The sequence below is a fragment of the Macaca mulatta genome, chromosome 19 (assembly GCF_049350105.2).
Source record: "Macaca mulatta isolate MMU2019108-1 chromosome 19, T2T-MMU8v2.0, whole genome shotgun sequence".
Lineage (NCBI taxonomy): Eukaryota > Metazoa > Chordata > Mammalia > Primates > Cercopithecidae > Macaca > Macaca mulatta.
This window is the reverse complement of record NC_133424.1, coordinates 20,401,062-20,415,799: the sequence shown is the minus strand read 5'-3', so window position 1 is coordinate 20,415,799 and position 14,738 is coordinate 20,401,062. Positions and strand designations below refer to the sequence as shown.

The 14,738-nt window shown below is 43.1% G+C and overlaps 1 protein-coding gene and 1 long non-coding RNA gene across 2 annotated transcripts in view; both read left to right on the top strand.

The window, feature by feature from the left end:
- Window positions 1–1,003: 1,003 nt before the first annotated feature.
- Window positions 1,004–14,738, top strand: part of LOC100427976 (uncharacterized) — a 29,796-nt gene continuing 16,061 nt past the window's right edge. The window contains 2 exon segments of the mRNA XM_077978558.1: window positions 1,004–1,153; window positions 2,476–2,532. Coding sequence (XP_077834684.1) covers window positions 1,151–1,153; window positions 2,476–2,532 — 60 coding nt within the window. The 5' untranslated portion in view covers window positions 1,004–1,150.
- LOC144336903 (uncharacterized) lies at window positions 12,024–12,749 on the top strand. The gene is made up of 2 exons (XR_013409325.1): window positions 12,024–12,139; window positions 12,665–12,749. It is a non-coding gene; the product is annotated as an uncharacterized LOC144336903 (long non-coding RNA).

Sequence of the window (14,738 nt, the reverse complement as noted above, 5' to 3'; positions counted from 1 at the left end):
ATCGAGACCATCCTGGAGAACACAGTGAAACCCCGTCTCTATTAAAAAATACAAAAAACTAGCCGGGCGAGATGGCGGACGCCTGTAGTCCCAGCTACTCGGGAGGCTGAGGCAGGAAAATGGCGTAAACCCCGGAGGCGGAGCTTGCAGTGAGCTGAGATCCGGCCACTGCACTCCAGCCTGGGCTACAGAGCGAGACTCCGTCTCAAAAAAAAAAAAAAAAAAAAAAAAAATTACAAAATATATATGTAAATCTGGTGTTCAAAAATGACAAATTTGATTTATTTGTAAAGTTTTATTAAAATTAGCTACACACTGTTACCAAAGTAAAAGTTGATTTTCTCTTGAACAAAAATTTTATGTATTATTAATACGACAGCAGAATACTTCTGTTCACCTTTTGAATACATTCAAAAAGAGAGAGAGTAAAAAAGAGAATTTTCCCATGCTCTGGGTGGGTCTGGCTCAGCTCAGGGAGGAAGTCCTGTTTGAAAAGGCTGCAGCCGGCCGGGTGCGGCGGCTCACGTTTGTAAACCGAGCACTTTGGGAGGCCTTGGCAGGCGGATAACTTGAGGACAGAAGTTTGAGACCAGCCTGGCCAATATGGTGAAACCCCGTCTCTATTAAAACTAGAAAAAAAATTAGCCGGGCATGGTAGGGGGCGTCTGTAATCTCAGATAGGCGGGAGGCTGAGGCAGGAGAATTCGCTCAACCCAGGAGGTGGAGGTTGCATTGAGTCAAGATCACGCCATTGCAATCCAGCCTGGGAAACAAGAGTGAAACTCCGTCTCAAAAAAATAAATAAATGAAAGGAAAAAAAGAAAAGGCTGCAGGCTTACACTGTTACTCTTCACTCAGTCCAGCATCTGATCACGTCTTCTGTCACTTAGGACCTGAGGGGCGGGGCCTTAAGCATTATCCAATCAGGGACGCTGGGCTGCAAATCGTCCAGTCAGGTAGGCAGCTGGAGCGAACAAGACTGCTTCCGGCTTCCGGCCTTGGCGTGCCCATTGTCTCTCGGCCGTCAGAGCTTCAGGTGTGGTCTTGCTCTGTGGCGTCTGCTCTTAGAGGTCCAGCCTCTGTGGCCCTGTGACCTGCAGGTATTGGGAGAGCCACCGCTAAGACGCTGGGACCCCCTGGAAGCGTAGAAATGGTGAGTGCCGGTTCGACATCCCGAGAGACAGGGAGGGACTGGTTGGAAGTGGGGAGGAAGTGGCTGTGGCAGAATTTAGGCCTCCCGGCAGTTAGCTCCGCAGTCTGCGCTCCAAGTTCTGGTTGCCCAGTTCCGCCTGAGCCGTAAGATGGCGGCTGCGTTGACAGCGGGGCCCCGGGGCGTCCTGTCTTTTCCTTGCTCAGTGACTGTGCCCTGGCCTGGAGCCCTCTCCGGGCAGCTCTGCACCAACAGGTCTTTCCCAGATTGTTTAGGGACCACGGGAGGGTCGTCAGGGGAGAATCCTGACTCGGGGTACGGGTTCATGAATGGGAAGAGCTTTGGTTCGTGGGGTTCACAGTTTCTCTTTTCTCCTATTAAAAATTTATGGGGCCGGGAGTGGTGGTGGTATACCCAGACCGTTTGTTCCCCAAAGAAGACCGCCAGAGTCCAGAGTCAAAGCCAAGCGGCAAGGATCTTTTACTACAAGTTCGAACTTGGTCCCTCCATTCCACAGCCTACAAGAGGGCCGGGAACAATGCGAGTGCTTGCTTTTTATAGCCCGATGTAAACAGGATATGTAAAGTTACAGGGGAACAAGGTAATTCTCTCAGTTATAGCATTACAATTGGTTAATATTATACATTTAGCATTTTTTGTTGTTGTTGTTGTTTTTTTTGAGACGGAGTCTCGCTCTGCCGCCCAGGCTGGAGTGCAGTGGCCGGATCTCAGCTCACTGCAAGCTCCGCCTCCTGGGTTCACGCCATTCTCCTGCCTCAGCCTCCCGAGTAGCTGGGACTACAGGCGCCCGCCACCGCGCCCGGCTAGTTTTTTGTATTTTTTTAGTAAAGACGGGGTTTCACCGTGTTAGCCAGGATGGTCTCGATCTCCTGACCTCGTGATCCGCCCGTCTCGGCCTCCCAAAGTGCTGGGATTACAGGCTTGAGCCACCGCGCCCGGCCTACATTTAGCATTTTTTTTTATTGGTTCCCGCTGTGTCTTTATCGGAGATTTCCCAGGTGGTGTTTTTCTGAAGTTTGAAAGAAATATGGAGGAATGTGTTTGTGCTGGGCTCAGGAAGTTGAGAAATATATGGTGGGTTGTGTTTGTGCTGGGCTCAGGGAGTTGGGAGATGTATGAGGAATGTGTTTGTGCTGGGCTCCTGCGGGGCTCAGGGAGTTGGGAGATATATGAGGAATGTGTTTGTGCTGGGCTCGTGCTGGGCTCAGGGAGTTGGGAGATATATGAGGAATGTGTTTGTGCTGGGCTGGTGCTGGGCTCAGGGAGTTGGGAGATACATGAGAAATGTGCCTTATTCCTTTCAGTGGGTCACGCCTGTGATCCCAGCACGTTGGGAGGCCGAGGCGAGCGGATCAGTTGAGGTAAGGAGTTCAAGACAAGCATGGCCAAAATGGGGAAACCCCATGTCTACTAAAAATACAAAAGTTAGCTGGGTGTGATGGCAAACGCCTGTAGTCCCAGCTACTTTGGAGACGGAGGTGAGAAAATCAGTTGAACCCAGGAGGCGGAGGTTGCCATGAGCTGAGATCGGCCGCTGCACTCCAGCCTGGGCGACAGAGCTAGTTTCTGCCTTAAAAAAAAAAAAAAAAAAAAAAAAAAAAAAAAAGCGAGGAGTCATCGCAAAAATATCAAATAATTTAATCAAAGAGTGATTCAAGGCCGGGCGCGGTGGCTCAAGCCTGTAATCCCAGCACTTTGGGAGGCCGAGATGGGCGGATCACGAGGTCAGGAGATCGAGACCATCCTGGCTAACACGGTGAAACCCCGTCTCTACTAAGAAATACAAAAAAATAGCCGGGCGAGGTGGCAGCGCCTGTAGTCCCAGCTACTCGGGAGACTGAGGCCGGAGAATGGCGTGAACCCGGGAGGCGGAGCTTGCAGTGAGCTGAGATCCGGCCACTGCACTCCAGCCTGGTCTACAGAGCGAGACTCCGTCTCAAAAAAAAAAAAAAAAAGAGTGATTCAAGAATTGTAGAGCACCCAGCTACAGTTTGTGGTTTGTGGTCCATGGGAGGGGCTTGAAGGAAAGACATTTATAAGGTGCATGATGAAGAAAACCAAATTCAATAATTGGTTAGGTATACTTACGTAGTTTTTACTTTTTTATGTTTATTATTTATTTATTTATTTTTTGAATCTCGCTCTGTCGCCCAGGTTTGAGTGCAGTCGCTGGATCTCAGCTTACTGCAAGCTCTGCCTCCTGGGTTCACGCCATTCTCCAGCCTCAGCCTCCCAAGTAGCTGGGACTACAGGCGCCTGCCACCGCCAGGCTAATTTTTTGTATTTTTAGTTGAGACGTGTTTCACCGTGTTAGCCAGGATGGTCTCGATCTCCTAACCTCGTGAGCCACCCGCCTCGGCCTCCCAAAGTGCAGGGATTACCGGTGTGAGCCACCGTGCCCAGCCTAGTTAGGTAGTTTTTAAATTTGTACAATCGAGGTGGAAATTTCTTGGTTATGTAATCAGAGTTTAATTGGCAGTTTATAGTTGCTTAAGCCTGAATTTTTTTTCCCCGAATGTAGTAATTTACCAAAAAATGCACTTGAGTTTTGATTTTTTTTCTTAGAGGTAGGAATCTGGGTACTAGAGCTTCCTCACTCTAATTGCCTGCCACTTAATTATTTTCACACCCCACAGGGGACTGATTTTCTCTGGCATTTTTCACATGTGTCCCAAGCAGGGCCTCAAGTGTACCTCATGTTCCTCAATTAATCTTTTTTTTTTTTTTTTTGAGACGGAGTCTTGCTCTGTCGCCGTGCTGGAGTGCAGTGGGGCGATCTCCCTGCAACCTCTGCCTCTTGGGTTCAAGCAATTCCTCTGCCTCAGCCTCCTGAGTAGCTGGGAGTATACGCGCGTGCCACCACGCCCAGATAATTTTTGTATTTTTAGAAGAGATAGGGTTTCACTTTGTTTGTCAGGATGGTCTCTATCTCTTGACCTCGTGATCCGCCCATCTCAGCCTCCCAAAGTGCTGGGATTACAGGCGTGAGCCACCGCGCCTGGCCAATAGTCATTTTTTAAAAAGCATTGCATAACGCTATTGAAAATATGTTTTTTGTTTGTAAATATTTCCCATGAGAAGAAAGCAAAGAATAATTCCCTGATACTGTATTGTAAAAACTATCTGTGCCTCTTTGTCTTTTATTTTTCCAGAGAACTTACCGAATGTTTTTTGGTCAAGGTTACCCTCTGGAAACTTAATAGGATGATGTGTCCTCAGCCAACCTTCAGTGGTCTTGGGTTTTAGAACTTTCTGGGGATAAACCAAGATACCCACCATGGCTATGTCTGCTAGAGTGTCTAGTGAATGTTAGCTCTTGGGTCATTTTATGCCATAGGACCACCTGAAGTATAGAGTGTAGCCTCTGAAGGGAGCAGGTGGCAGCCTTGGGGTTGAAAGACAGATCCTGGTGCACTTTTTTTTTTTTTTTTTTGAAAAGCTAACCCCTTGCGACATGAAGATTGTCTTCACTCAACCTAGCTTCCATTTCTTGGAGACAACATTGCTGGTCAGCCAATCAGATGCTGGTATTGAGGGGAAAACAAATAATTTCTGCCCCCTGGATTCTCTTGCTTGGGCAGCAGAAAAGTAGTGAAAAATTTGTGAAAAAACACTTCAAAAGACAAAAAAACTGACCCCAGTGAGATGGCGTAAAAAAGAAAGTAAAATGCACATGGGGCACTCACTGGGGCATAGCGCAGTGTCTCCTGGGAGGGTAGTTATTGAGCATGTAACTGAACAGGATGGGGTGGGTGATAGGATCTCTAGCTTGAAAAGATTTGTTCACTTATTTTAACTTCAAGTGTTTTTGTTGTTGGTTTTGTTTTGAAACAGTCTCTGTTGCACGGGCTGGAATGCAGTGGCTCGATCTCAGCTAACTGCAACCTCTGGCTCCTGGGTTCAGGTGATCCTCATGCCTCGGCCTCCCGAGTAGCTAGGACTACAGGTGCCCACCACTGCACCTGAACCGGCGGATTTCAAACTTCTGATCTTAAGCGATCCACCTGCCTTGGCTTCCCAAAGTGCTGGGATTACAGGCGTGAGCCACTGCACCCAGCTGCATCAATTTTTTAACTGTAATTTGCATTTTATTAGTAGGGCTTGAAAGGTAACAAAATATTTACGAAGGACATAAAAGAGATGAGTTTCAAAATATTAGTATTTAATCATATATTTGTTAATAATTCTCATTTATCTTTTTCTTTCCCAGAGTGAGTTTAGGAATTTTCTCAGGTGTGTTTTTTATAGCTGTGATTTCAAACAGAATTCTAAGCCGTAGCTTTAAGAATGCTAGCTACCAAGGGAAAAAAGTAGGGAAAATCTCTCTTCCATTTTGGCTGTAGACAATGAAAATGTTTCCACAGGAAAATCTGGTAGATAATTGATGAGTTATATAGATTCGTCAGACCACAGTACCTCCTTTTGCTGGGTAAATTTGTGACAGTGAATATCTCAGTTCTGTATCCTGTTGTCTTGATTTCTGAGTTTAATGCTAAATTATATGTGATGAAACGTGGTACTTCTAGAAGTGTTCCCATATGACTAATTTTTTACTACATTATTTTTAATATAATAAAATATAAATAATAATATATTGTCTGAAAGAAGTAGACATATTTGCTTTTCTTATGGAGGTGTAAAATGCGAGCACCTTAGCCAGGTGCAGTGGCTCATGCCTGTAACCCCAGCACTTTGGGAAGCCGAGGGGGATTGATCACTTGAGGTCAGGAGTTCGAGACCAGCCTGCTCAACATTGTGAAACCCTGTCTCCACTAAAAATACAAAAATTAGCCAGGTGTGGTGGCATATGCCTGTAATCCCAGCTACTCGGGAGGCTGAGGCAGGAGAATTGCTTTAACCCGGGAAGTGGAGATTGTGGTGAGCCAACATCACGCCATTGTACTACAGCCTGGGCAACAGGAACGAAACTCCATCTCAAAAAAACCACCAAGAAAAACAAAAATTGAGCCGGGTGTGGTGGTAGGCACCTGTAATCCCAGTGACTCGGGAAGCTGAGGGAGGAGAATTGCTTGAACCTGGGAGACAGCGGTTGCAGTGAGCCGGGATAGCGCCACTGCACTCCAGCCTAGGCGACAGAGTGAGAATCCAGCTTGGAAAAAAAAAAAAAAGCAAAGAAAAGAAATATTTCATTATGACCACTGAAAACAAATTCAGCTGATTTTTTTAATGAGAAAAAAATGTGCAGAGTGTGTGTCTGGCTGTGTGACAGGTAAGAAAAGAGAGCACCATCTAACTCATAATGGGAAGGGTGTTTCTTTCCATAAACTGTTCCTGGAGCACATAAAGGATGAAGAATTTTATTAATCACAAATATTTTCCAGGATTATCTATGTGTTTCATCTTTCCCCATCTCTTTTTCTTTGTTTATGCATTTCTTCCATTTGGCTTTTCCATGGCTGCATCTTATATATTAAACCAGTAAAGGTAACTACAGTGTTTTGATGAGTTCTGTGAGTAGCTTACTGTACCAAATTATTGAACTGCAGGGAGGTTATGGGAGTCCCCAGGTTTTACACAGTAGCTCAGAAGCATAGATGGGCCCTTGGGGTTTGTGACTGGCATCTGCCATGAGGACAATGTTGTGGGACGGAGTCCTGAATCAGGGTCTGTGCTGACTGTGGGTGGTGTCAGAATTCAAATGTGAGACAATAAATTAGTCTTGGAGAATTGTTTGATGTTCAGCAAACTCTACAGATGTGGTGCCAGAAAAAAGATATAACAGAGGCCTGACCTGGAATAAAACTTTGGGAGATTGGGAATGGGAGGCTATGCTCTGTTGTATGCAGGCTGTCACACTGCCCATTGTCCTGTGATTCCAGGTCTTCTCTCAGGGTGACAAATGATTGAAAATATAGAGGAAAGGAGCTCTGTGACAGACTCCCTTTTCCCACAGCTGCCACCGACAGGATTCCCACCCACTCACACACACACACACACACACACACACACACACTAGACATTGACGTGTCCACACCCCTGCCAAGACTTGGCACCACTCTCAGGAACTTCACAATGGCATTTTTGATCCTAGTGTTTCTTGCCAAGAATCCACAAGGCTCTACAAGTCTCCTAGCATATTCCCACTGACAGACACTGAATCCGCAGCAGCAACCTGTTTTCTCCACTATCCTAGCATTTTGGACCAGCTATTCATAATCTCACCTGCCTGCATGCACACAGAAGTCAGAGTACAGCCCCACTGGAACCACTGTCTGTACCAAAAATCAGTCCTTTCACCTACATTGCACTCTCTCCCACCCAGGGATTTTTTTTTTTCTTTTAGCTTTTATTTTTGGTTTGGGGTACACGTGTGTTTGTTAAAAAGCTAAGATTATGTCATGGGGGTTTGGCGTGCAAATTTGGTCACTGAGATACTACCCATAGTACCAAACAGGTCTGTTTTCTGATCCTCTTAGTCCTCTCACCCTCCACCTTCAACTAGGCCTCAGTGTCTGTTGTTCTCCTCTTTGTGTTCATGTGTTGTTGTTATTTAGCTCTTACGTATAAATGATAACATGCATTTGGTTTTCTGTTTCTGCATTATGATTATTTTGAGACGGAGTTTTGCTCTTGTTGCCCAGGCTAGAGTGCAATGGTGTGATCTTGGCTCACCACAACCTCCGCCTCCCAGGTTCAAGCAGTTCTCCTGCCTCAGCCTCCTGAGTAGCTGGGATTACAGGCGTGTGCCACCACCCCTGGCTAATTTTGTATTTTTAGTAGAGACGGGGTTTCTCCATGTTGGTCAGGCTGATCTCAAACTCCGCACCTCAGGTGATCGATCCCCCTTGGCCTCCCAAGTGCTGGGATTACAGGCATGAGCCATCACACCCAGCCTCTGCATTTGTTTTCTAAGAATAATGGTCTCCAGCTTCATCAGTGTTATTGCAAAGGACATGATCTTTTTTTTTAATGGTCACAGAGTACTCCATGATGTACCATATTTTGTTTTTACTAAATCTTTTATTTTATTTTATTTTTGGAGACAGGGTCTCACTTATTGCCCAGGCTAGAGTGCTGTGGTGTGATATTGGCTTACTTTAGCCTCAACTTCCCAGGCTCAAGCAATTCTCTCCTACCTCATCCTCCCAAGTAACTGGGACTACACGCGGGCATTACCACACCTGGCCAATTTTTCTGTTTGTATTTTCTGTGGAGACAAGATTTTGCCATGTTGTCCACGCACGTCTCAAACTTCTAAGCTCAGGCAGTGTACTTGCCTCGTCCTCCCAAAGTGCTGGGATTACAGGCATGAGCCACCGCATCTGACCATACCATATTTTCTTTATCCAGTCTACCATTGATAGGCATTTATGGCCTGTGCATGTCTTTGTTATGTGAATAGTGCTGCAATGATCATGCATGTGGATGTGTCTTTATAATATAATTTATATTTCTTTGGGTATATACCCAATTATGAGGTTCCTGGGTCAAATGATAATTGTTTCTAGTTCTGTGAAGAATTGCCACACTGCTTTTTACAGTTGTTAAACTAATTTACACTTCCAACAGCAGAGTATAAGCATTCCCTTTTCTCTGCAACCTTGCCAGCATCTGTTATTTTTTGACTTTTTAAGAATAGCCATTCTGACTGGTGTAATGTGAGATCTCATTGTGGTTTCTCTTTTAATTTATCTAATGATTAGTGATGAGCAGTTTTTTTTATATGCTTGTTAGCCACATGTATATCTTCTTTTGAAAAGTATCTGTTCATGTTTTTTGCCTACTTTTTAATGAGGTTTTTTTCTTGTAAACTTTTTAAAGTTTCTAATAAATTCTGAATATTAGACCTCTGTCAGAGGCAAAGTTTGCAAATATTTTCTTTTCTTCTGTAGGTTGTCTGTTTACTCTGTTGATAGTTTCCTTTGCTGTGAAGAAGCTCTTTAGTTTAAATAGGTCCATTTGTCAATTTTTGCTTTTGTTGCAATTGCTTTTGGTAGCTTCCTCATGAAGTCTTTGCCAGTTTCTGTGTCAAGAATGGTATCTTTTAGGTTATCTTGCAGGACTTCTTGTAATTTTAAGTTTTACACTTAAGTCTTTATCTTGATTTTTGTATATGGTGTAATAAAGGGGTCCAGTTTCTGTCTTCTACATAGTGCTAGATAGTTATTCCAGCACCATTTATTAAACAGAGAATTCTTCCCACATTCTTATTGTCAGATTTGTCAAAAATCTGACGGTTATAGAGAGTGTCTATTTTGGGCTCTGTATTCTGTTGCATTGGTCTTGTGCACTCATTCATTTTTTATAACATCTTTCTTCTGCTTTTTCTCCCATAAACATTCTTTCAAGTGCATACAGTGTGCAAAATTCAGATGTCCAAGGGTTCAAAAACTCTTTAAAAAGTTCCAAAAAATTTTTTGCTATTCTCTCTTAAGGGATTTAGATTATATGTAAATATTTTTCTCTGCTTTTTTTGGAAATATATGTAAATAATATTAACAGCTAAATAAACCTTTTGTCATTTTTTCTGACTCCAGATTATCTTTAGCTAGTACTTCAGATTTTTTGCTTTCTTTTTGCTTCTGAAAAGTTTATTTTTTGCATTTTTAGTCCTTAAAAGTATACACAGATTTGTTTAGATAAAAGCTTATTTTAAGAGCACACAGAAGCTTAGCACAAAGATAAAATTAAATTTAGCAATACATAATGATAAAGACTAAAAGATACTAAGTTTCTTTGACAGAAACCTGATTAGCCAAGGAAATTATCTAATATTTGCAGGCTAAAGTACTTATACTGCAAAAGCAAGAACAGTTCAGTGTATAAACTGAACAGTGGAGTCTGTAGTTGTACCTTGCGTTCTATTTACTACTTCAGAACAGTTAGCATAGTTATGTGTAGTGTTTGTAGACAACCTGCATTCATATAAATTAAACAGTATTTTCATTTTTTTTGAGACAGAGTCTCTCTCTGTTGCCCAGGCTGGAGTGCAGCGATATGATCTCAGCTCACTGCAACCGCTGCCTCCCGAGTTCAAGCAATTCTCCTGCCTCAGAATCCCGAGTGACTGGGATTACAAGCGTGCACCACCATGCCTGGGTAAGTTTTTGTATTTTTTAGTAGGAATGGGGTCTCACCATGTTGCCCACCTTGATCTTGAACTCCTGACCTCAGGTGATCTACCCACCTCAGCCTCCCAAAGTGCTGGGATTATAGGGGTGAGCCATAAACAGTATTTTCTACAATAGTATGAATATAAAGCCACAATAATTACTTTGAATGAATCACTTAGATGGTTATTTTAATATTGTTATTTAAAGCGTTTTAACTGCAGTATAGTTGCAATTTTTAAAAATGCTACGTACATTATGACTACTTTATTAAAATTATTGATAATTATTTATATCTAATATCCAAAGAAAATTTACCAAATTGTTGTAGTAGATATTAGTCTGACATGTTTATTACTTTATTCAATAGGGATAATTATGAGTAAACACAATGTTAGTATCTTTTATTTCACTAAATTGGAATTCTGCTATTACAGGACAAATAAAGACAGGTGATGTGGCCACCCAAACACGACCAACATAGCTCTTCAGTTAGCTATGTTGCAAGCTCTAATATATTCCATTATATGAACACAGTCAGATTCTATTTCTTCATCAAAAAGTGTTGTTGGAAGTTGTCAGATGTATTTAAATATAGAACCCCCATTCAATGGCTAGGAGATGAGAGAGCAGCAGAGATGGAAAAGAAACTTTATAAAAATTCTTCTGAAAATCTGCCCCCTTTCTTCATAATGCTCATGTTTTTCATGCTGAGAGTAGCTGTGTACTTTGGGTGTTTAGAGAGAAATTGCTTTTAAGGGAATATTTTCTGGCTGACTTGATCAATCTCATATCTAATCTGAGCTTTTTCTTAACATCTCTCCTTTAATTGTACTCCACTTGCTGTAACACCAAAGGATACAGAGCCAAGTTGCTCCTACCTAGAATCTGCAGATAAGGTCTGACCTCTGCCTGGGATTTACAAAAAAAGGGCCAGACTTTGGATAGAGAATGTACAGGCAACTAACAAAAGGCTTTTTCTGCATTGTGAGATGTCAACATAGACATCTTATAGCCCCCATTTGGGAGTGTGGCTATTTGAGATTTTTCACATCTTCTTCATTGACCTGCTACAGTTATGTGAGAGGCTCCAGGAGGAAATAGAATCTGATGGCAGAATGTGTAGTGAGAGATCAAGGCCACAAAGTATCCAGAGCCATGACCACAACCGCAACTAAATTTACCTGTAAAATGTGATACTGGAGTAGAGTATTTTTGTTATTTCTCTTACCCAAGAGCTAGTAAATCAGAACGGGTGATCCAGGTTCTGGAGCTCCACCAGGGCTGTTCCACTTTCTATTTAGAATCAGTCTGAGTCTCTCCAGCCTGGCTTATCATTGGGCCATTGGCCCAGGGTCACTGGGAATTCCCTCAAAATCACCTAGGTGTCTTTGAGGCATTTTTGAGGCATTTGAGATGTCCTGTACAGAATTATGTCAGGCTGACAAGAATGGTTAATTCTGCTTCTGTCTCAGTGTAAGAGAAATGAGTCATCTGTGTTTGTTCATCCCCTCATACAAGAGGTGTCTTTGGTTGATACCTAGATGAGAGTTTCTCCAATTTCCTGGTACTTGGATAATAAACAAGGATGAGATCTGGAGACCCAAATAGATAAACTAGTAGCTTCCATTTCATATGGCCATTAAAAAAAAAAACATAAAGCAGTCATGGTTCCTACAATCCAGAAACTTTTAGTTTAGACTAGCAACTGGATAAATAATTGAATTGTGCACCATATGGTTGGTACAACAAATACATGTGTCCAAAATCTTGGGCTTTATTTAGGTCACTTTTTTTATATCGTTGTGACTTCTGAGGTCTACATCTGAGGGCATATTTATGAACAGAAGAACTGTTACTATAATTTCTTTTCTTTTTATTTTTGAGCGGGAGTACAGTAGCGTGATCTCAGCTCACTGCAACCTCTGCCACCCTGGTTCAAGTTATCCTACTGCCTCTGCCTCCTGAGTAGCTGGGATTACAGGTGCCTGCCATCACATCTGGCTAATTTTTGTATTTTTAGTAGAGATGGGATTTCACCATCTTGGTCAGGCTGGTCTTGAACTCCGGATCTCGCGATCCACCTGCCTTGGCCTCCCAAAGTGCTGGGATTACGTGCGTTAGCCACCACACCCAGCAGTAGAATTTCTATTTATTTTTCCTTGTTAAGTATACGTATTTATTTTCTAATAAAATTGCTCTAGAAGGGCCGAGCACGGTGGCTCATGCCTGTAATCCCAGCACATGAGAGGCCGAGGCAGGCGAATCATGAGGTCAGGAGTTTGAGACCAGCCTGGCCAATATGGTAAAACGCCATCTCTACTAATAATACAAAAATTAGCCAGGCATGGTGGCATGCACCTGTAGTTCTAGCTAATTGGGAGGCTGAGGCAGAAGAATCACTGGAACCTGGGAGGCAGAGGTTGCAGTGAGCCGAGATTGCACCAGTGTACTCCAGCCTAGACGACAGAGTGAGACTGCATCTCAAAACAAAACAAAAAACAAAATTACCCTAGAAGACGTGAAGGGATTTGTTTTGTTTAAATTGCATATTAGTATATAGTATAAAGTTGACAGGGCAGTGGCTAGAAAGGATTAAAATTGCAGAAGCTCTGGATTTAAGTTTCTTTTAGGTAAGCTTAGAAAAAACAAAACTGGAAGTACCCCAGTGGCATAGAGAACAGAATTCTATATAGCGTCCTCACCCTGCCCCAGATCTGTTCGGATTCCCCCCCCCCCTTTTTTTTTTTTTTTTTTGAGACGGAGTCTGTCACCCAGGCTGGAGTGCAGTAGAGCGATCTCGGCTCACTGCAAGCTCTGCCTCCTGGATTCACGCCATTCTCCTGCCTCAGCCTCCCGAGTAGCTGGGACTACAGGCGTCCACCACCACGCCCAGATAATTTTTTTGTATTTTTAGTAGAGACAGGGTTTCACCGTGTTAGCCAGAATGGTCTCGATCTCCTGACCTCATGATCTGCCTGCCTTGGCCTCCCAAAGTGCTGGGATTACAGGCGTGAGCCACTGCGACCAGCCGCAGAGACACCCTTTTTGGAGCCTTTATTGAGTTCTGACCCTACCTTGGAGTCTTGCCTCACAGAACTGATTAAAAGAGATCAGAGTTTTGGCTGATAAATCCTAGTAAGTTTCTAGAGCTGGTGCTCACAATTTCCTGAAACCCAAAAGCAAATAAATGGGAAAAATAAAGTATGTATTTTAGAGTCTTAGTTTTTAACTGTTGTATTAAAACCAGTGCTGGCAGAGACATTCTGATTAGCAACTTGTTTTCTATTCCTGAAGATCCAGTAGTTATTCCATAAGTCACAAAAAAGTAAATATGAATAGAATAAAATTTTCTGTATACTACATTAAACTCTTCCTTCTATATCTCTTTCATCTGTCTATATTTGGCTTTTATTCTACACAATTAAAAAAAATTTGATGACTGAGAAATAGAAGAAGAAATAAAAATGCTGGGACCTTTATCTAAATCCTGGAAATTATGAAACCCTTAGTACCAGCTCCCAGGGTGTTATGAGAATTAAATCACATAATGTGTTATGCCCAGCACAGTGCTCTGCATCATACCCTTAAGCACATAGTGCCTGTTTAATAAACATTGCATTAGTACATGTGTACACATGTTCCTTTTTAAATACAGACTTATTCAGACATTGCTGCCTTCTGTTTTGTCTGTAAACTTTATTTTAATTTTTTTTTTTTTGAGACGGAGTCTCGCTCTGTCGCCCAGGCTGGAGTGCAGTGGCCGGATCTCAGCTCACTGCAAGCTCCACCTCCCGAGTTCACGCCATTCTCCTGCCTCAGCCTCCTGACTGGCTGGGACTACAAGCGCCCGCCACCACACCCGGCTAGTTTTTTGTATTTTTTAGTAGAGACGGGGTTTCACCGTGTTCACCAGGATGGTCTTGATCTCCTGACCTCGTGATCCGCCCGTCTCGGCCTCCCAAAGTGCTGGGATTACAGGCTTGAGCCACCGCGCCCGGCCGTCTGTAAACTTTAAATAGCCAGCAAAGAATATAAAACTTTAGGATGGAGATGGGTTGTCCTTATTTGTGCCAGAAGTATTTGGTTGTGACAAGGGGGCTAAAGTGAGGCCAAAATTACCAAGTGATTCATAAACTCGTTAAAGCCTGAGAAGCAATGCTTAGCTTAGTGGTTATCAGCCCAGGCTTCTCCTTAGGATCACATGGTCAATTTGCAGAAACCTCTTGTGCCCTCCCCACAGCTTCTGTTTATTGTTGTGGGTGGAAGCATCCATGTTGTTTTAATGAAGGGCCTCATATGACTCTAAGGTGAGGCCAGAATCAGGTATGAGGGCTTCAAAATACATTCATGAGAGTAAAGTTCCACCTTTGTACTCTAGGGTGGTCACAGGGCCTGTTCTATTTGGGTTTGATAGGGACAGGTCAGTGTGGCACATATTTGCATTACTGTAACAGAAATTACTGGTGTCTGTGGCAGGGGAGGGCACCTGAGGA